Source organism: Falco rusticolus, chromosome 5 (assembly GCF_015220075.1).
Source record: "Falco rusticolus isolate bFalRus1 chromosome 5, bFalRus1.pri, whole genome shotgun sequence".
Lineage (NCBI taxonomy): Eukaryota > Metazoa > Chordata > Aves > Falconiformes > Falconidae > Falco > Falco rusticolus.
The window spans coordinates 48,657,536-48,680,745 of NC_051191.1; the positions used below are offsets into that span (position 1 = coordinate 48,657,536).

The 23,210-nt window shown below is 38.3% G+C and overlaps 1 protein-coding gene across 1 annotated transcript in view; it reads left to right on the forward strand.

Moving 5' to 3' along the window:
• The first annotated feature begins 9,407 nt into the window (after window positions 1-9,407).
• The window catches only part of DCN (decorin), a 40,173-nt gene continuing 26,370 nt past the window's right edge, over window positions 9,408-23,210 (forward strand). Inside the window, exons 1-2 of the mRNA XM_037389536.1 lie at window positions 9,408-9,609; window positions 13,656-13,888. Of these exons, the coding sequence (XP_037245433.1) occupies window positions 13,684-13,888 (205 nt within the window). The 5' untranslated portion in view covers window positions 9,408-9,609; window positions 13,656-13,683. The remainder of the gene's footprint in view (window positions 9,610-13,655; window positions 13,889-23,210) is intronic.

Here is a 23,210-nt window from a genome sequence, read left to right on the forward strand (position 1 = left end):
CTTTATATTAAATACCTTTTTCATACACACAATTCAGACAATCAGATTTCCTATGTAATGATTTTTTATCTTGTTCTCTTCAGAGCTGGATGTTTATAAAGACAAGCAAAAGGATATTCTGATAAAACAATTTAATTCTTAAGCTTCTAAATAAAAATACATGTGTATATTAAGCCATTGCTCATGGTGATAGAGAATATCCTTGTGTCCAGTTACTGCCTATATTGAGTACACTTCTCCAAAAGCAGAGACTGGAAGAATTAAGAATCTGATGCACAGTTTTCTGTGCCTTCTGTAGTTGATGGGTCTTGGTCTACCTCTTGAAGTTTGGGAAAGCTAACACAGAAATCCAAAATTCAGTTAGCAGTAGATCTAAACCGAAATCAAGCTTTTACACTTAAGATAAGCCTAGGGAAGTCTGGGCAAAGGGCACACTGTAGATCAGAGAGTGGTAAAACTGTTGCATATGTCACATCAGTCACATCTGTTCATCAGCTTTCTACAAACAAAACGAAACTAGGAAAAAAAGAGGGTAAATACTCTGAATGTCTAGAAATGTCATATTTAATTAAGTTCCATTTTGTACTAATTTGCTTCATGATTGCCAGTTGCCCTGATTCAAGAGTTTATAGTCACCAGAATCGTAAGGTCACCACAATATTTTTTACAGTCACACTTAGCACCCAGCATAAGGTTTATCTCTTCTCAGTATCAAACAGCAATTCCTTCTCCTTTAGAGTATAAAATGGCAAATCCCTACATGAACATCACTTTTTAAATGGAAAAGATTAAAATAAACACTTAAACATTTGTTTTGGTGAAAAATGGGAATAAGTAAAAGGCAAAATTCACATTTTTTTTCGGAACACTCTGAGCAATTCTTAGACTGGCAAGGAAAATAAATTGAATCTACAATAAATATTGTACAAACTTTCATAATAAAGCAGTAATTTGACTCTCTTTTTCCTTGATGAAAGATATATGACATTATTTTTAAAAGTCTTGGACCTGAAATACAAGAATGTGAATTTTCATTTTCTAGAGCCACTGATCTTTTATTTTAAACAGAAGGTCATATTATGGTTTCATTTACAAAAGAAAAAAAAAATATCCTGAGGTATAATCTTATAGGTGAAGCCGTAAAAAAAAAAAAAACCACCAAACTCAGACAGGCTCAACCTTCTTTCAAGATTCAAAGAATACTTTTTAAAGCTACAAAAAACATTTTGCTGTCTCCAACAGTTACATTTCATACATTTTTAACTTTTTTAGTGCCACCAATTTTGTTCTCCTTTAATCTAAACATACAATAATAAATTATCAATTCACTATTTGAAAAAGAAACTATATGAAGAAGCTGCTTGCTTTGGAAAATAGCACCAAATTGTCTCAATGAACAGAGAATCTGAGGAGTAATGGGGAGACTTGCAGGAAAGAAGAGGGAATTTCAGTAGATGGTAGGAGCTCCATAACTCTGTGTGAAATTCATATAAAATGGCTGGCCAGTAACCGTTTTGGAGAGGATTTAGAACATACTGAGAAATGAAGTTATGTAAAGTGGTGGCAAGGGGTGAAATAGCGATCTGCCCCCAGAACAACACATTTTGCTGTTGTTATAGCAGAATACATGAGCTCATCAGACTGATCAGGCTATTGGGCCTCTTGTCCCAGCAATGCCATCGCCTGCATGTCCTGGTAACACTTACAACAAACAGTATAAGAGATCCCAGTGGCTTCAGGTGACCTCAAGTTTAGAAGTTCAAGGCCATGGAACAAAATAGAAATGTATTAATCTTAACCTAAGTAACCCTAATTTGCCCCTGTAAACCTGCTGTAATCCATAATCCAGAGGTTTATTCTGTTGGAGGCAGGGGAATGCAATGTCTGTGGTAGCCAGGAGAAGTGAGATTGCAAAATGGACTCTGTAAACTGCACAGGTTTCTGTCCTGGATGTGCACTTAACAAGTAGATTATGATTATTAGATAGGCACTGCAAACCAAATAGCAGGTGTCCTTTAGGCTAAAAGATAACCTAAATTATAGTCATAGTTGGATAAGGGGAAAAAACCACCACATTAAAGCCACAAAAGTAAGGCTTGCAAGAGGCCTGAAAGATTCTACAAAGACCTCTAAATCATCAGAATTTATTGGTTGTATTTTTAAAACCTGTTTTACTCTCTTCTATCCTATAATTTGCCTAATTTTTTTTTTTTTTTATCTCGGTGACTTAATTCTATTGCTTCTTTTGCCAAATGTTTCTCCTTTTAAATTGACACAAAAATGGCATTGCAGGCTGTGAAGGGGTTACATAGAGTGTGAACTCCCACTCAGAAAGCTGAATTTTCTAATTGTGACTGAAAGATAGGTAAATCCTCTTGCAGAGCTGATTCAAACAATTTTCAGGAGACACAGGGTTCAGGAATACAGTGGAAGACCTTTAACAACATGACAAATGACTGTTCCAACCTGTCCAAGTCTCAAGATCCAATTTGCAGCGGTTTTGGTTTTATAAATGAGGAACAGTCTCTGAATACATTTTTGCTTGGAAGCATATGTGTGGATTCTTCAGAGGCAAGCTTTCCATCTTGTTACAAAAAGCTGATACATTCATTTTGAAATATCCTTTTTAATTTTTACATGCAAGGCAAAATAATTCCATCCTTAAATTTAGTTGGTAGATTCAAACTAGTTCAATATACTGATGTTTTAAAAATTATTAGTTGGTGTGGATGCCTGGCTGTTTTCTGTGGCCATCCTCCAGTGTGTTATGCAATACCTGATTTTCAAAAAAAGCTCTTTGAAAATCAAATCTATTAGAGGTATTTTGAAAAAACTGTTAGTCACTTTTCCAAATCTTGACTTAGATCTCTAAGGGTTTGGGTTCCTGGTATATTATGATAGATGAAGATGAGTCAAGAAATCCAATGGCTAAATTTTGAAATACCATAAATCACAGGATGCAGAAATTTCAATAAGATGGTATGATTTATGTCTCCTGGGGGTGTGTCCCAGCATGCTCATAAATTCATCTATTAAGTACAGAGATCTAAAAAAGAAAACCAACAAAAAAAACCCAACCAAAAAAACAGAAGTGAGACAAATAAGTGCAAACCAAGAATATTCATAATCAAAGCATAGTTTAACCTGTGTGTTATCCTTTAAGTTAAAATGTAGCTGGTCTTTTTGGAACAAACTTTTGTTCCAAATGGTATGGAACAAAGAAGTAACTGTAAAACAAGTTGTAAAGAAGGAAATAAAACAATGAATAATGTAGAAAAAGGATTGCCTTCATTTTTTCTCATCACCAATAGAGTAAACATTCCACTGTAACTGATTAGCTGAAGGAATTGCAATCACATTAAAAGTTTTTACATGTAGAATTAAAAGCTGTTTTGTTTAGAAAACCTCACCATTTTATCTAGGTTGACTACGGAAAATTACTGTTGATGAACATCAGTGCAATTAATTGGTTAAAGCAATCCTTTGAAGAGCTTATTTACAATAATAAAAGTACAATTTGCTTTCAATAGTAGAAAGAAAGCCCGTATCTGGTTAATGGCAAGTTAAAGTGAATGACTCTTCAAATGCTTAATGAAAAGCAATGGGTATTTTGAAGTGTTCTCTGAACATCACTCTAACCTAGAAGTATTTAATGGCCAATGCCCCTAATCCCCAGCAATGTTGGAAGTGGAAGATATCTGATTCTATATTGATAGAAAAATATTTGAAACGTATTCAAGACTTTTTTAATTCTGAGTCATGATAATGGGAAAATGAGTTTAAAAGGTTTCTACTCCCCTTTTTTGTAAAATTTCATTTTGCCCTTCTTCAAGATGCTTGTATTCTACTTTTCCATGTCTTTGAATCAGGTAAAATTTGAGTACAGTGTATAGTGTTCTTATGATCACCTCATCCTGTATGCTAGAGATCATCTGTGCTATTTGACCTCTACTCCCACATCACTATTTTTCTTTATTATGTTTTTAAATTGAATCAAATGCAGTGAGCTACTTCAAAGGTCCAAGAGTTACAAAAAGCACATAGTTTTCATTTGAACCCCACAGGGCACGCCCTGTTTAGACAGGGTTGGTTCTGATGAAACTCATCACCATCTACCTTAAGATTCTCTTTATATTTCCTCTTTATAGTGATGTCACATAATCTGAACAAAACTGTTAAGTTTTGTGATGTCATTGCTTATATCTTCAAAGTAATGATTTCGTATGTTTAGCTGAAGTTAGAAATTATTTCCTCAACAGATTGCCAACATACAAAAATGAGCATTTTAATACAGACACACAGACACAAACCCTACTGTAAAGGTCCTTTTTTTCTATTCCAATCCTGTTTTTAGGACTTCCCTCAGTAATACAGTCAATAGCTCCCTCTGAAAAAGTTTACCCTCTGTGATGACTAAATTGGAAATCAAGGATGACTTGGCTATTCACATGTTTTTCATAATCTGGGAATAGGCTGTTCAGAGCTGCACAGGATGTGTCTCATTTTGAATGCTGGTTCATAACCCCTGACTAACAGAGGACATACAAGGAGTATAGTTCCAACAGTTGCATGAATTACTGTCATCCTTTTCTAGGGCATTGTGTAATCCAGCTGGGATGACAAGGCTTGTCCAAAGCATGATCTCAGGGCCATCAAAATGGGAATTAAAGGTTTGGATTTCCATCTGAACCTTGAAAATGGTTGGACTCCAATTCAAGATACTGCAAAATACAAAGAAAGGCCAAAATCTGATGAAACAGCTGCTTACTTGAAATTTTATATCCTCTTACCTAAATGAATCCTCTCCTCTCCAGTCATTACTCCATCTTTCATGACCCACATTCCCAGTGACAGTCTTTCCTGGGAAGATCTCTTCCACAGGGAGCTGTAGCCTCCTGGTAGCTTTGGTGAGGGACATCTGCCAGCACACTCTTTCCTTCGTGTAAGAGATTTTCAAGAGGGCTGGAGACTGCTGACATTCGCACAGAAGCCAGGCAGGAACAAAATATAATGCTGTCTGTCACTGAAACACAGCATATGGAGCACCTGAGTGCTAATACAGAGGTATATCAGTGTGTATGATAGCAAATGTTTTCTGCATATGGTTTCTTCATCATTAATTAAAACTGAAAAGGTAAAGTCAAAGTGAGGTTCAGGTGTCTTTGGTCCATTATTGCTTTTTCTTTTCTCTCACCCTTTGTTTCTAGCATGGCTAGTAGCTGGGAGGACTCATACAAAGTCTAGTTTTACCAATTTACTGCATTTTTGAGGGAAAGAGGTAACAGTGATCCCAAAATGTCCATCTACACTACAAAAATGTGAGGAATAGTTAGGAACAGGCTTCCTCCTCAAGATGGAAGTTAAGTTTGGAGTGTGTGAAATGGTAAGTAGTAAGGCTACATTGATATGTGTTTAGCTCCTGCAGCTTCTGGATACATCTGGACAAAAAATTTGATTCAGGAGAGAATAGAAATGCCAGCAGAAAGGTAAGCCAGTGTCAAGTACAGAAACAGATTGGCCTTTCCAAAGAGAAGAGAACAAAGCAAAGGACATGATCATGTCAGATACTGCAGCTGAGGACAATTTGAATCTCTTTCCTCGAGTGACCCTTAGATCCCACAGACTCCCTTCAGAAGACAGCAGGGAGATGACTGTGAGGGATACACAGTACATGCTCTTGTGGAGTGGGAAAGGGAGAGAAGGGAAGACAGACAGTGATGGAAGAGACTACTCCACTAAAGAGAGGGCTCTCTTTTTTGCAGATTGGTTGCATTTTGTTCAGTTTTATAAGAAGTGCTTTCACAGCCACAGAAAAATAATGCTACTGGTAACACATGTCCAGAATCTGAGACACTGGTCCTTTTGATCTGTAGAAATGTCAAAAAGTTCAGGACTGTAATTTCTGAGGTCACAGAACACTGAAGGAAACTTTGATTCTCAGAATATCCAGAAATTACATTTCTGTCTCTTTAGCTACTTGTCAGCCTGTGCCTGGGTCAATATTTACCTGGATCAATGTTTACTAAGCATGGGTCAATATTTACTCGCATTTTTAGTAGAGGAACTCCATTGCTGTGGTAAAGAACAGATTACTACAGGTGACTGGAAGAAATTATTACGCATAGTATAGAAAGGAGATGAGAGACAGGCAGTAGTGTATTTGAGAACACAGAGGATACCATGCTAGGGAGCTAGGAAAGCCCAGGCGTGAGGTCTGAAGATAGAGAAGGTGAAGACGGCCCCTGAGAGGCAGCCAAACAGGGGATCTGGTTTCATCCATTCCTAATGGGATTGTCACTTACCTAGCTGGTGCATGAGCACTTTGAGGCAGATTTGCCTGCCCCTCTTCCTTACCACAACGACCACAACAACACTAACCAGTCTCTGATCATCAAAGCTGGGATCTATTAGAAGGCAGCCCAAGAAAAATGCCTTTTTCTGTAGTGGAAACTTAGAATGAGGAAGAGCCTGAACCTCTGGGCCACCATGCTCCTGCAGGACAGATCCTGTCCTCCTGCTTTGCTTTTCTTCCATAACATTCTTGATTGAAGTAAATGCTCCCCTTTATTTTTTTCCCCAGGCTCCCTAAAATAAAGCCTTTCTTCCCACCCCCAGGGGCAGATTATGTCAGCTCCCCATCCTTCTGAGGAGCCTGCAACCTGAGCTGCAGCACTGGGCGCCTGCTGGACATACCTCTCTCCCAGCCCAGCCGGGCGCTCCAGGAGCTTTTCCCTCAGGGTGTGTTTGCTCCTCGCAGGGCAGCCACTCACCCCTTCCTGCATCGGCTTCCCTGGACCCAGGCGAAGCAGTCAGCAGCAGGCAGGCTTCCTGTCTCCTCTCCCACCCCTGCTCTTTGAAAGGTCCACAAAATAAGCTGTGAGCAAATGAAGCAGATGCTATCCATCAAAATTTAATAAAAAGACTGTTATATAAATAACATTAGCATGCAGTTGCCTGTAACTTTCTGGGAATCAGTATTTGGAGCAGCATGTAGCCCTGTAAGTTTGTTAAATTGGAGTAATAAAATCATACAGAAACCAAGATTGTTCTAATCATGATTTTTTTTATATTGACTAAGCTGCAGTCAAAGTAGGTCAGACTGGGAAGGAGAGCTTATCGATGCTGGGCCCTGTGCATGGCCATGGGCCTTAAAATTACAGAATGACTTAAATGTTGTAGTTTAGTTGTTTTTTTAAAAAAAACAACCTTGTTTATCTTCTGAGTGTCATAGCAGGGGGCAAAGAGTGAGGTTAAAGGAGTACTTGTATCAGACCTACATACCCATAAAAGCACACGAAAACGGGCTACTGCACCAATGTTCAGACTTGAAAGTCCTCTCCCATTCATTGAGATGCTCTGTCCTCCACATACTCCACTTTGCATTTCAGGAGGGCTGGGATCCATAACACGTACCTCTACTGCCTCTGGGCATTGACAGGTAGTGCGTTTCCATAATCTCTAAAGGTAGTAACACCTTCCCTCTGAGTTTCTTGGGATGGGCTTTATTACAGAAAACAGGAAAATCCTTCCTCTACAGGCAACAGTTCCTCTGCAGGCAGACTGGGAGCCCCCAGCTCAGGTCCACCTGCTCCCACCTTGATCTTGATGTCTTTCTTTGATTCTCCCTAATGCCTAACACAAAAAAGCAGAGATGGCTGTCCATCTCCTTATGTGCCTCCAAAGAGATGACTAAGCTATTAAATTATAACACCTTTCAACCCCATAACAGATATCAGAACAAATGTATTACGATTTTACTGGGAAAGTATATGAATGGGTTCTGTGAAGCAAACTGACAACAAGTTTACCCTGACCTGTTCCTCATCAAAATCTTGCTTTGAAATGTTTTTAAACACCAGATGCAGCTGGTAACGAAGGTTCAAATAACTGACATTACTAAGATGCAGCCAAGATTTCAGCAAGCCTCATGGCGACACTTCTAGACAAAGATAAGGCTTTGTTTTAAGCATGAAAGCTTGGAACAGCACTAACCATATGTAGAAAAATGTGACAACAAAAATCATTAGCAGTCTTGCATCCAGTGGAGAGGCAGGGGAAAGAAGTTAGCTCAAGGATTGGGAGTGGGGGTGGGGGGCGGGGAACAAATGATCCTTAACTTTTAGAGTGAACTATGTAAAGAAGCTGTAATGTAAGGTGTCTGATTACACCTTTGTGCTACACTGACCAAGACTAGCAGTCAATTATTCTACCATGTTTTCTTCCATCAAAGGAGAACAATTATAAGAGCTGTTTTAATGGCTCTTCTTAAAATTAAAAAAAGAGAACAGCTAAACTTTCCAGAGTTTATTGTGTTTCTAAAAATTTGGTGTTCTTTTAAACATCATTTCACATATTACAGGCTTTAGTTTCAGATTTGCACCTGGTCTTAGCCTGGGGGCAGGAATAAAAGGATACAAGTCAAAACACAGAGGCACAAGCCTCCAGTATATGGATAGGACAGCTAACAGAAGAGTGAAGCTACACATGTTCACAATGTGTTTGGATTACTAAATAAATAGTAATTATTGTATTTGCTCTCCTTTCAGTTTGCTAGACTTTTAAACATTTTCAGGAATAGAAAAACTGTATTTTATCTTCTGTTGATTTTTGCATCAGAACAGAAATTACTAAAATAAAATACAAATCTGAACAGAGTCAGATATATTTTTCCTTTCATGCTTTAAAAAATCTCCACTGTCTTAAAAAAAACCACCCCCCCCAAAAAAACCCCACCCCCAAAAAAAACCAGTTAAAGCTAATTTCCCCTCTGTCTTGCTATCCTGGAGAGAAAGTAGTAAAAACAGCAGTTTTATATAAAGCAGTTCTAACCACAAATGTTAGAATCGTTCTACTAATGAAAACATGTTTTTCATACATATCAAAAACATGCTGTAGTTTGAAGAAATACAGAAAAACTCTATTATTAGACAGGATAATAGTGTATTAGACTGTGTATTACTTGGTTTGACAATCATTATAGCATAAGCAAAGGCAGGTTGATATCTGTTTAAATAGTTTTACCTAAAGCTACCCCTTTTTTCTGATATTAATCTCCACTTTGACTAACTACAAGATTAATTTATATCATTTCCTTGAATTACAGATACTGTAAACAGGAGGAACAGCCAAACATTTTTCTCAGTAATGAGTCAGAAAAAAACCCCATAGTTAAAACCAAGAAAACTTTCCTAAATATATGTTATAGGGATATAAATAAGTAAGATGAATTACATCTAAGCATCTGTCTTATAGTGTACAAGTAGTTTGGGATTCTAAACAGATGAAAAAAGAAATAAAGCAAATGAAAAAGAAAAAGGAGGAAAAGAAAGCAAAAGAGCTGATAAAGTTTCTGGCTACAATACAGGAGACATATCATTACCATATGATCTAATGTGGGTGTCAGCCTGGATTGTGTTCATTGAGAGAAACCTTATTTTTTAACTGTGCTATGGAATAGAAGCAGGAGGGTTTTCCACCAAGTGACAGTCACTGAGCTGAACTTACCCCCTCCTCCTTTCCACACCTGCAAAGCCTTTTGCTTGGGTTGAATATTTAGTTTAATTACATCTCAGCTTTGAGAGCTCCTGTTGCAAATCCCTGGATTAAAAGGTACGGTTTTCAGTAATTCTCCTGAATTATGCTGCACTAATAAAACTTCGGGCAAGTCTACGGCAAGAACTAGTTGAATTTTAGGAGAAGTAAGGAAAAAATCCTACTAAACGTTTAGCAATGTTAAGTTCTGTATCCAGCACTTTTGTTTCTTGGGAACATGAGAATGCATTCTCAGGGACTGTGCGGATTTCCTACTGTTTATTTGACTGTTCTGTCTCTTGTTTTGATTTGTATAAGCACTGCTATAGTCCTTTCTTTTTCCTTACTGTAAACTTTTGCAGCAGTATATTCTCTGTTTGCAATCCAGTGTTTAGAATTGGTGATGTAGTGAGTGTAAAACAGTGCGTGAGTTCTTACATTTCTGTTTTAAACTGTACTCTGTGAGTTCTTTTTCATTTGGATTTCTTCCTATATATTCCAAAATTAATGAATATAATTTCAATTTCAGAGGAAAAAATATGAAGTAGATAGTTAAACAGGCTCAGGGTATGACTTTGTAACGTTAGAAAGTGCTATGTTACAGTGTACAAACAAGGGACTCATTTAAAGAAGGTTCCTATGAATGAAATAGTAGAAAAGAAAACTCCTGGAGTTGAAATTCCCGTTAACAGGGTTTTAATCTCTTTAAAACTTCCAACTCCTATGTTTGCACATCTAGACTTTATTACACAAAATGGGTAAAAAGTATAATTTAGGGGATTTTTTTTTGAAACTGCACATATTGTTTAACTTGTCTTTTGTGGCATTTTGAGAGATTTCTGACAATAGGTGAACTAATATTTAAAATGTAATATTAAGGTAAACTGACAAGAAGACCACCAATACAGTGGTGACGTGAACTGATGAAGCATATTTCCAGTGGTATTTTAAACTGAAATGTGGCCAAGTCTATGGTATAGTTTCCTCAGTTTGTGGAACAGTCTTCCTCATTATAAACACATAATTAAAGCAAATTTAAACAGTTATGTCCTGCAGATGTAAATATTGTGTCACAGATGTTTAAGAATTCAGAATTTTTTTCCCCTCTATTTTTTTGTAAGTGAAATGTGAATATTTCTTACTAGTACAGTTTTGTAAATGTCTTTTTCTCTGGTTATGTTCATTTACACATGCAAACAATAGGAACAGATACATGTGCCTGCAGTATGAATGTGTATACGAATGAAGATATGCAGACACATATCTACTCCTGTTTCCTGATTAATATGTAGCTTATGTCTGCTATTTTCTCTGCTGTGTCCTCAGATTGGATCCTTGATATCCTTTGTTGTCCTACAGTCTTCCTTTATACTCAGTTCTCACTGTTTTTATTATGGTTTTGACAAAACAGGGACCTAAGGAAAAGGCCTACTACAGGGTTTAACTGATATAAGTGAAGTCATCAATATTAATATGAACAAGAAGTAAAGTGTGAAGACACTTCCAAAGTGCCTTTGCATTGTTTTGGGTTTTTTTTTTGAGGGGTAGTAATTTAATTCCAGGATAAGGTTCTGATTGTGCATTCTTGGGAAGGATGGTGCTTCAGCAGTCACCTTGGGGGGGGGGGGAATACAAGCAGTTTTAAAAATTTAAAAGTATTTTAAAAATATACAAATATCTAAAAAAGAGCTGGGGAATCTTTTATACTGACAGCCAGTGCCATGCTGGAGTTAGTGTGCAGCATTACCAATACTTATTGATGTTAATGTATATCCTGAAAAGTAATTTGTACTGGAGTACTGTTTTATTGATCATTTTCACACAGCAGCTTATTAGGATGAATGGTGATGATTTAACAGATTTGTCTTTCAATTTCAGATTATTAATAAATTGCATTGTTATTTTTCAATAGTTCATACATAATAATGATTATTTTTTTTAAAAAAATGGTTTTGATTAAACTGTGGTAAGAATTCCCCACCATGCATTGACACCACATTACTGTGCCAGCCTTACTTGTCCATGTGGACCCTGCATGTGTCCTGGGGGTGCTGCTGGGAAGCGGGCAGCCCCGATGTCGGTGGAGGGCCAGGGCAGGGTGTGCAGGAGGGTGGCCCACATGGGGACACAGCCAGCCCTGCTGCATGGCACAGGTTTGCACAGCACTGAGCTGGGCTGACAGGACATGCTGAAACAGTCTGAGCCTCTAGTTGACACTGGGGTCTATGAAACCCCTCAATGCACACAGTAGGTAGCATGTCTGCTGCACTAAGGGAAAATGCTTTCAGTTCATATCAAGTCCTAAAATTACAGAAGCAAATGGTTCTTAGACAACAGAAACAATGTTTTGCTCCATGTGTGAAGTCACTTTGAAGTCTTTGGGACACTGGAAGATGTTAGGTACCTGTCTTCCTGTTAGGCAGGTGACAGAAATGTAAACGATGATTTTAAAACACTAGCAAATTTTATAAGGTTACCTCATCATCCCCTCAAGACTGAGCCCTAAAGCTTTCTGGAGGATTGCAATGTTGGCATCTGCAGGTAGAATTTCATAAAGAAAATTGAACACAGGCACAATATAGATTGTATCTAATTCCAGGCCTGTGTGTTTTATTTTGTTTTTACTCCTGTGAGAGTGCTTGGGTGTGGTATTCTAGAAAGAGAGGCCTCAGTATACCAGTCGCACCTAACATCAGCTGCCCATGTCATCCATCTGCCTGGTAGGTTCCATATGTTGACGCGGAGAGGGAGACAGTCCTCCTCCTCTGCTTCCCCCCAGGTTTTGTATGTTTCCATTAGTCAATGTAGAGCTGAGAAATGCTACACCACACCCATAACTTTTAGATAACTTCTACTAGAAAAAAATTAAGCCCAGCTAACACCCAGACAAGGCATTTTGGAAGTTATTGACCTGAATAAGCAAGTGGACTTTTTTGCTTTCATTACAAAGAGTAACATCTGTACTCAGGACTATGCCATTCATTTTAAGAAAAGGCTCCTAAATCGATGAGAAGTTTGCCTTTCTGACACTTGGCCACTTGAAGACAGGTTTCTTCATATTTTTTTGTGAGTTGTTTTTAGACCCATAAAGGTTTGTAAAAGATAAACTTTCTTATGTAAAATAAAAAGAAAAATAAATTAATTTCCAGAAAACTAACTGATCTATACAGCCTTGATGCAAAACTTGCAAACAACTGTTTTGTAATTTCTCCTTAGTGCACAACACAGGTAGTACGTTGTACAGTGTGTTGAAATGCATTTAGGCCTAGGTCCTGAGAAAATGTATTTAAACAGTTTTCCTTGTTAATATCTATGGCAATACATGCTTGGGTAAAGTTGTTCCTGAGCATGAAAGTCTGTAGAATGAGGCCCTGAAGTCCCATTACAAAGTGTGCTGACAGTACAACAGGCATCAATTTGAGTGCTCATGCAGTGTAAAACAGGGGATTTTCAGAGTATATTGTTTATGTCATAAAATCCCCTAAACAAAAAATTTGGAAAGAAAGTTAAGAATATCCAATATAACATCGTATTCCATTTTATTGTGCTGTTTAAACTGGGAAAGGAGTATAGCTCATTTAAACAACTAAAGATTTTCCCCTCTCCACCCCACCACTAAGTCCTACTCTTTCTCAGTCAGTTTTACTAGGCTATAATTTAAAACACACAGCAAGCTGGAACTTTAAAAAAATATTTCTCAAGCCACAAGTTTGGGAACCTCAGGTTCGTCCCCAGGGGACGAACTCATTCCTATGAAACAAATGCTAATGAAATCAAATAGACTGTTACGTTGGCAGAAAACAGACACATGGAAAATGTGGCTTATTGTTTTGACTGTTTTGCATAACAAAGTTGACAGCGCTGCCTGTTCCTAATAAATATTACTCTAAATATGCAAACAGATGTGTTTACAGTTGTCTTTAAACTGCTCTGTAAGAAAAAAGCCTACTGACAAGCAGTTACCAGACTTCTATCACATAACTGTCCTATTTTCACAATTCAGTTTTCATTTATTGAAAGGAACAGTTATGCAATTGGTGGATATGCTGGACCTCCTTCGGCAGGAACTGTGCAGCTATGGGAAACTGCTACTTTTGTTATAAATCTCCTGCTTTGATCCCTAGGTTGTGCCCGGAGTCGATGAACTAAGCCATGAGGCTGGCTCTTCTCTTTGTCCTACTGTTGCCAGCATGCTTGGCCAAGCCGTTCCACCAGCAGGGCCTCTTTGACTTTATGCTGGAGGATGAAGGGTCGGCTGATATGCCTCCAACGGATGATCCAGTCATATCTGGATTTGGACCAGTGTGCCCCTTCCGCTGCCAGTGCCATCTTCGCGTGGTGCAGTGCTCTGACCTAGGTAAGCCCAAGAGTATCTTTATAGAGTATATCCTTACATTCCAGCCACAGGTTTGCAGCTGAGAGGATGAAGCTTCTATGCACTGCCACTCTGAAACTGAGTTTTTGCCAAAGAAATATAAAGAAATATGCTACAGTAATGTTAACTAGAATGTGCTATATGAAGTAGGCCATAGAGCCCTGACAAGATGACATTTGTTGTGACCCTAAAGAATGTTTGATTTTTCAGTGTATATTTTGTGTATGTACATTTCATTTGTTCTTTGAAAGACCAGTTTTCTGTTGCAGAGAAAATAACTTTTCAAAGCTATTCCTTCAAATGCATATTAAATAAATTCAGTGAGGTCAGATGTGGGGATGGAAACATTTTTAAAGGTTCTAAATTGCATTGTCCAAGCTCCAGCACTCTTTAATCATACTGTCTAGTACTTCAACATAGAAATCATCCCATTTCCATTGGAATACATGAGCATGGAATAACCAACCCTGAATCATATATGCTGGGAACAGCTTTTTGGAGGAAAGAGCTTGGAAACACTCCAAACAATGAACATATTTTGGAGTTCCTTATTAAATATCTCTCTTAGACACTGTTCAACTGAAACCATGAGAACCTTTTTCACAAACTCCCCTTACTCCCTCACATACAAGGGCTTGTCTGCACAGTCAAACTATCAGGATGTGAAGCCACGCCTGCCATCACTGTATTTGACTTTCCCATGCAGAAATCTCAAGTAATGAAGTTGACTTCAGTGAGGCTGCTCTTGGTTTAAGCCAGTATTATTCAGTCTAAATCAGTGTGTAGCACAGAAAATCAATTAAAATTGGTTTTGCTCACAAGGAAGTTAGGCAATTTATTCAGTGAACAGCCAAATAACTTTTCTTATGATTTTATAGCTTTTTTTTCTTTAAGTTTTTTTTTTTCTCAGCTGTTTAAATGTATAGCTGGATGTTTTTATTTTCCTGTGTTATAACATTGGCTTTGATAATTAGTGTAAATCATGGCACAAATCCATCAATTAGGACCTGGGTCTCATTGTGGTGGGTGTTGTACAATTACAGAAAAGGAAGGGGAAATATTAGTTACATCCCTAGAAACTTCAGTGAATTTATTAAAGCAAGCCACATAATTATGCAACAGATACGTTTGGCAAAGACCCAGTGAACAATGCAAACCAAGTTGCAGTAATGAGCATGGACTAACTCGCCATGCATTCATAAAGTTTTCACAGTACTGTCCCCATTGAAAAAGAGTCTTTTTTTACCAGTTACATGTGAGATAACAGCAAACATGGGGTGGGGAGTGGGGAGGAGGTTGCCTCACATGCCATGAAGGTCTTAGGTTTTATTGTTGTTACATTGGCTAATGCTGATGGAATTTAAGTTATTTTGGAAACTTGTCTCCAGTCTGCTTCAATTCTGCAGAATGTAAGGAGCTTTCATTTGGTAAAAAAGTAGAGATACTCACAGAGGGATCTTTTGTTGCTGTACTTGCTCCCATGTTAATTCAGTTCTCCTTCATACACACATGGTTTCCAAAGGGTTGCACTGCAGTCCACTGCCTGCGCATAATTCTGGCTTAATAGAGTCCCGTACTGACAAGGACACTCAGACAGCAATTAAGGTCCCAGGTCTGTGTTTCTCAGATAATTTTGAGAGGAGTGATAAGAAAGAGATATATTTTGAGCTTGGTTTAAATTCACATTCTGCAGATACCGCAGTGAAAAAGTTGTGCTTTTGAAGCGGCTGGGCTGATAACATCCAGCCTCTGGGCATGAAGGAAGAGAGATCTCCCTGGGCTTAAAATACGCAGCCCTGGAAAATAAATAGAGAAATGAAAAGTCTCAAGGAAGTAATGATCATTCAGAGTTCCCCAGCCTTGGCATGAAGTTTTATCCATCCTTGTCACATGTGGCTACAACAGCCCCTGGTGGGTTGTGGCCCAGGTGGGATGCTCACCAGAGCACAGGTCTGATGGCCACTCCTGTGAGCAGGGACAGGACAGCTGTGTGTGCTGCCTGCTCGCAGGCAAATTGGCTCTTTGCTCTTCTCTCTTCTGGCCTTCAATCTGTTTCTGTGCAACTCAGACTCAGACGAGGTCAGATTTACCTACTGGCTTGAGGAAAACTGTTCCCAAAAGCGCAAAATTCTGTTGCAAGCTGTGGAGGTCTTTCCAGGATGCCGTAACATTCTGCTGGGCTATGGGATGAAGGGTGCTTGGGACACAGTGATCAGGAAGATGTGCAGACCAGAGCCATGAAACAGCAATAACAGTTCCACCTCCCTGCTAACCACTGCTCCTGCTCGCCTCTTCCTTCAACTCTGGGCATTTCTGACCCAAACAAATTAGCTACCACCCTCCCTCAAAATTATTAAATGTAGTCATCTAGTCCCATTGGCACTAATTGAAGAAAAACTGCAGGCAGTAACAAGACTCCTCCCAGGGATATATTAAGAGCTTACTATATTAAGACTCACAGAGGAAAGCTGAATTCTGGAGTAGGATTCTTTCTTCCACTCACCCTTTGGCATGGAAGGAGGGCTCTTTGCAGTCACAAGCCCCTGGGCACATCAGAGAAAGGCAGCTGGAGAACCCTAACATGGGCTACTTATGGAGAGGTCTCCTCTTCCTCAGCATGCTTCTTTTTGTGCCCAAAGGGGCATTTGCTATTTGTTTTTGTTTTGCTTTGTAAGGAGAAAACCAACTATCTGACACAGTTTTATGAGTAAACCACAGAACTACCACATCCAGGGTCCAGAAATCAGGGTTGCCTGTTGTCTCATGAGCACTGGATGGGGATAGTAATAATAATAATAAAATAATAAAAATCCAAATTCAATAAAAACAGTGAAAAAAATGCCTGGTGGTCCAATTACACTCCTGTCAGCTGAATTTTTGCATTCCTGTATTTTTAAGCTTCAGTCACATCTTCCTAAGCACATACCTTCCAAATTAATTTATTTTGCCTCCAAGCCAAGAGCTGAGTTAGCAGGAAGGAGAATTCCGTCTTCTCACACCCTGAAGAAGAATTCTGTCTGAGCTGTGGTTACTGACAGATCGAGAGCAGAGCCCCATGTGCCTACTTTATATGAGATGTCTTAACTTTGTGCAAGGATCTCATCAAGGAAAGCCACCATGGTATCTTTATAAAAGCACTGCCTTTTCTGAATATGCCTCTTGTTGCTGAAAGGGAGCCACAGGTTTACCTTTTAAACATGCAGCAGAATAAGACATTACTATGCTATAGCCATACTTTCTGTAGAAATCACAATCTTTCTTATTAGCACACACTACAGGCGGGGAGTACCTGATGTAGCTGGTCAGAGGCAGCTCTTTGTGTTTTAAAATAATAAATACAGAGAAGATGTGCAGTCAGTTGACCAGGCAAACATCTCGTAAAAGTCCTCATAAGGATTAAATGTTCCATTTAAAGTCTCATCCCCCCAAAGGGTGTCTCAAGAAAAGGTTCCTCTCAGAGTGCCCTGGTAGGCAGGAGGATGTACGTGTGATTACTCAGCCCTGCAGCGGATGCAGAGTGCTCCATAAGAGCATTTGTAGGTCATGACCAGAGCTTTATTTCACCTTCAGATAAGTCTGGCAGCCCCTTATGAAGTGAGCAGTGTCTGTGTTCTGCAGGGTGCAATGAGGTCGCCTTCCTTAGAGACTTCACAGGACATAGGGGGGTCCCTCCAGCCTTCTTGCCATGAGCATGCATGGAGGATTTGTGGACTCCAAATGTTGTGCGAGAGATGGATTGCAGTAATCAAAGTTCAAGCAGTATTACAGCTTAAACTGGAATCTTACACAGAGCTCAGAAATGCAGGGCTTCTCCAGCTGTAAAGAAGGGTATATTAAAGCTCAACATGGGTGTTAGAGTGTGTGTTTGAAAAGCACTTTGAGATCAGTGGGTGAAAAACTCACATATATGTGTAAAGCATTATTCCAGGGATCCAGTAACATGAGGCAGTTTGAACACATACAGTGTCTAAACTGTATTAACTGATGGCTCTTCAACACCTGAACCATAGTAATGTGACAACAGCTAATTTATTTGTTGACAAAAGATGATATGTCTCATTGTATAAAATCTTCCAGAAACATCTGAACACCCCTTATCTTATCATGACTCCATGTGGAAACTTCATCTCTCATCATAAAGGAAATTATCTCCTTTGGGATATACCTTGATTTGAACATCAGATATCAACATAAAATCTTTTTAAAGCAAAATAGTATGTACCTCACTGGTGATCAATCTCAGTCATTTCTGAGTTCAAGAAAACAGACAGGATTACTTACTATTGTGTACTTAGCTTTAAAATCCCTGCCAGTATTTGGATGTTTACTTTCAAAAACATAACTTTTAAAGCTAAATGTTTAACTCAAATTCTTACAAGTTTCTAAAGATGTAATAAAAGACAGCATGGATCCTTAAAGAGTTAGACATTAACAAAGTATAGTTTTAATTATTTTTTTTTTGTTTTGTTAATTTACATTGTAATTTCTGAGCTTTTAGGACAACTTATTCCATGTTTTATGCATTTTTTTCTGCTAACAGTAAGGACTAGAGACGTATTCCTTTCATGTTTAATAGAAGTTGAGATTCTCATGAAATCCCCTGACTTCATGGAACCGGATCATTTAACAAAAATATTATCAGTAAAAATGGAACCATGAAATCTGGGAAAGTATATTGTCACTTATGCTGAGAGTAGCCTCTGCATCACAGTACCGTGGCCTTAAAACTGAAGACTAAATACCTTTTTTGACAACATTCTTTAGCCAAACATAACTTATGCTGTCATCAAAGACAAGTCACTGGGCTTTCCACATGCTAACTGGTTGAATTGTAATGCCCTAACATGCTGGACATCAGACTGGAAGACTGGTACTATCTGTAATATAGGAGTAATCTCAGGTGGTGTTAGTTAAGGGTTATCTGGGACCCTTTCATAGCCATGGGGAGAGTTAGGTAGCTGCCCTCAGGGGGGCAGTTCCTCCTGTCAAAGGTGGATGTCAGTGACAGAACGGCTACTTTGTTCCTGGAGAATTAAACTAACAACACAAGGCCTCAATGACCACCTAAGCCTATGCAACTTACTTTCAAATTAATGAAGTTAAAATTAAAACATGGTGTCCTGCTTTTGGAAAAAAAATAAACTTGAGTTACCAGCATTAGTTTGTAATAAATTTGCCATGGGTTATTAAAAAGTTTATATATACTCTGCTTAGATATATTTTTGTAGGATGCCTTGGAAAACATGAAGAAAACATGAATTAAAGCCCTGTAGTCAGTACATCCTGAAAAATTATCAAGTCAAGAACCCAATAATTAGAAAACACTCATGAAAAATTGTCAAGAAAAAAAATATCAGCCTGGATGTAGACTGCTTCATATTAACAAAAAGTCGTTAGCTTTTGCCAATGCAATACTAAAAGACAGGCCTTGTTGCATTGCAACCTGAATTGCTGATGTTCCAGTTCCGGTTGATAAACATGATTCTAGTTGAAAATTAATCCAGTCTAAACACATCCCTTCTTTATTAGCTGCTTAGTCCTAGGTAACAGTTACCAACTTTGTATTTTCTTTCTTCCCCCCTCCCCCCTTTTTTTTTTTTAAAAAAAAAAAAAAAGATTTGTTTGGTTGCATAAGACTAGGAAATGCCATTTAGAAAGCCTAGTGGCAGGAAGGGAAATGCTGACTGCCAAGTCCAAGTGATACAAGAAGTGACTGTTTTCTGGTTTGCACTGTGACAGCGGTTCATTTCTAAGATTTCCCAATATGCAAACAAATAACTAATAGAAAGCTAGTAAAATGTGACTTAATTATTGTAAGTCATAGCAGGTCATTACAGTGCTTTAAAACATACTAAATAATCACTGCTGACACCTACTAGTGTTATGGACATCTATAGTACATGTATTATGTTAACACCTTTATAGGGTGTATTATTTGGTAAGACATGGAACTATTTAAAAACTGTCCATGTTTTCGCTACATAAAGCCTGTGCTATTCGACTCTGAAAGGTTACCAGCTGAGTCTTAGGAAGAGCTAAAGAGTCCAAAGGCTTCTTCCCAATGCTCACTGAGAATCCACTGCCAACAGGGAGACCTGGGAATTTGGGTCCTATGTGTAGCCACCAATGATAACAGCAAGGAACTGCTAATACTAGCCTCCACTGCTTGGGAAAACTCTGCTTGCAGAGCCTAGTTACCATGGTATTTAAAAAGATTCTAGTTTCAAGTTTCAAGCAGATTTTCAAAACACCTGTCTCTAACCCAGATTTGAGAGTATCCCCTCCTTATCAGCTTTGGACTCACTGGTCTGTATTTTGCTTTACTCATGTCCTGGATATGCCAAGTGATTAAAAGGAAATGCGTTAAAAGAAAATAATCAGGTTACATTAAAAAAACAAACAAACAAACAAAAAAGAGTATTTTTCTGAACGTATTTACTTTTCCTAAACTGAAAGTCTAACAATATATCCTTCAAAATACATTGTGTATTTTTATTTTTTTTAATTTATCCCTTCTGCTTTACATGCCTGCCCTGGCAAACAGTATTGACAAATGCTGGAATGCTAGGTCCATTCAGTTGTATTATGTTTAAGGACTCATTCACACAGGGTATTATTGTCCTTTATATTATGAAAGCAAAGTAGATAGGGAGTAGAACTCACTCATTGGCTTCTCTGCAAGGAAAGAGATGGAAATAATTAACACAGATACAAAGGGACATTATGACCAAGGACCATGCCTGCACAGGGTTTTTTTGAGGGGTAGGGGGGTCGAGTTGTAATTTTCAACTTATAGGACCAATTATGGGACTCGAACAGCTCTGTACAAACGACCTTGTTGTTAGCATGGTTACATTTGCTATATAGGCAACTCTACTGCAAACTTCTTAGGTAGTCAATAGGGAATAAAAAAGGTGAAAGTAGTATTTAAAGAATTTGTGTGCTCTCTTCATGCATACTCTTAAGTGAGAGGGCACCCAGGAGAGTATCCCATATCAGCTTTGTGTTTATTTCCTGGGATCTCTTAGAGTGCTTTGAGTTGCTACAAAATCTGTTAAGGAGAGCATGCTTGCACTTTTAATTTCAATAAGAAAAGGAATGCAATAAATACTCATATTTTAAAAAGCAGCAAAACCAAGAAAACTTCTCTGCCCACCTAATACCATCACAACGTTAGGGATTTAATGGGAAAAAGCAAATGCACAGAATATTTATAAAATTCTACAGTATTTAAAGCATGTGCAAATGCAAATGGGACTACAGTCTGGTTCTGTAATACATCATTAGCACAATAGAAATGTGCAGTAGGTCATCACAGAACCAGTTTCTGCCTGCACCTCCTGTACCACCTAAAATGTGAAAGCTTAGGGTGACCTCAGTTTCTATGCTGGAGTGCATGTTTTCCCTTCTACTGCTCCAGTGTGGGCCTCTAGATGAATTCTATTTTAGAGATGCATGGAAGAAAAGTGTTTGTAGTGGTGCAATAACCAAACTCTTCATTGATTATCTCTGCCTAAGAGGTATAGGATCAAAGGCATAAGTGAGTTAGCCAAACGGGACTAAAATGCTATGTTATCATTCATCTCTGATGCCATTTCTTTCCATAAATTCAATGAGGTCTCCAGCTTTGATTTCCACACCTTCAGATTGGGAAGATTGTACTGATGCTTTACCACTGGGAACTAAGAATGGGAAAGTAAAAGTGAACAGTGCTAATAAAGTTTGTATAGTAGCAGCAGCCCAGGAAAGAAAAAGAAAAAGAAACGAAGGGATAGTATGAGCAAGAAAGGGAAAAATCTTTTCTCTTTTTCAAGGGAAGCTATATCAGTAATTATTAAAAAAGGAGACATATAGACAGTTTCAAATCCAGGTAAGGAAAAAGGAAGAAGGAAATTATGAGAAGAAATTAATTAAACTGTTTTCAGGGTTAGTGGGGAAAATTTATTTTCTGTCCTTTATTCTTTCATTCTGTGACAGGGAGTTTACATTCTCTGGGCTGGAGATGGCTGTTACAGTGATACCTGACCTGAGGAAGATCTGTTACTAATGGACTAACAAAATAAATAAGTGACAAAGCAAAAGTATCTAAGAGTTATAAGCATATATAAAACATCATTTAGTAAAAAAATGGGAACTAACAGGCCTGTAGACTCCCTGTTTCAGTTAGGAAATTATCTCCCAACATTTACTGAAATGTTATTTACTATGTCCAGGCACAGTCACAGCAGCTCCTTCCACTGTTAGCTTGCATGAAAGTAGGTTGAAAACAATCCTACAACGTTTATGAAAAATGGCCATGTTATGTTTAGAAGTACCTGAAATAACTGGGAACATAACTTTGCCCTCAGGTCATAATAAAACTAAGGCTGTGCAATGGCCATGTGGTCAGAACAGGAAGGGGTAAGTGTGCTTGAAACCAGAGAAGATCCACCCCCACACCACCAACTCCCCACCCCCCACCCCCTGCCAAAGTTACTCTTTACGGCTAATAGAATATGTTAGTGGTAATTCTGGTAAATCCCAAAGTAAAGACTGAGGGAGCTATCTTTAAATTGTCATCTGCTGCCTGCTGCTTAAACTGTGAACCAGGCAACCATCAAATTATATTGCTCCAAAGGATCTTTCAGAATGTAATTTGTTAGATAATGCTCACTTTTCTGAGTCACTGAAATGCTTTCTTCTGACTACTCTAAAATACTTGTAAGAAATAAGTGTTTCACCTTAATGAATGAATACTCATAGATATTACATCTGCGTTGCATCTACTTCCACTAAAGCCATTATGCACATGGTGCTGGCAGATCGCATGAATCACACAGGACAATTGCTGTTCTCTGATGGGATGTTTTATGTCTGTAACCATGACAGTGGGAAATGTAAAGCTGGCAGTTCTAGGAATTCAGCAAACTCATAATATTTGATATTTTTTACTTAATGTCTTCATCCTTGAAGTCTCATGATTATTTCAGAATATTTTTCTGCCTTTCTAAAATACTTCAGTGCTTCTTGCGAAGGCATATACCTTCTGGACCTTTGAAAATAAAAGTCAGTTAGAAAGAACACAGAAATAGAAGTTGCTGGACTTTTAGTTTCAAGAATATATCATTACTCTTAGGTATTAGCTTTTGGAGCCAGGAGGCTGAATCTATCTGTACCAAAAATGTGACTAGCGCTGAAAAATAATTCGTAACATCTGTAGCTTGCAATATCCGTTTTACTTTGTTTGCTGCACAGAGTGGGTGGAAATGGAAAGGAGTAGTTAAAGCAATGCATTCATTTTTAAACCTTCACTAGGTAGGGCCTT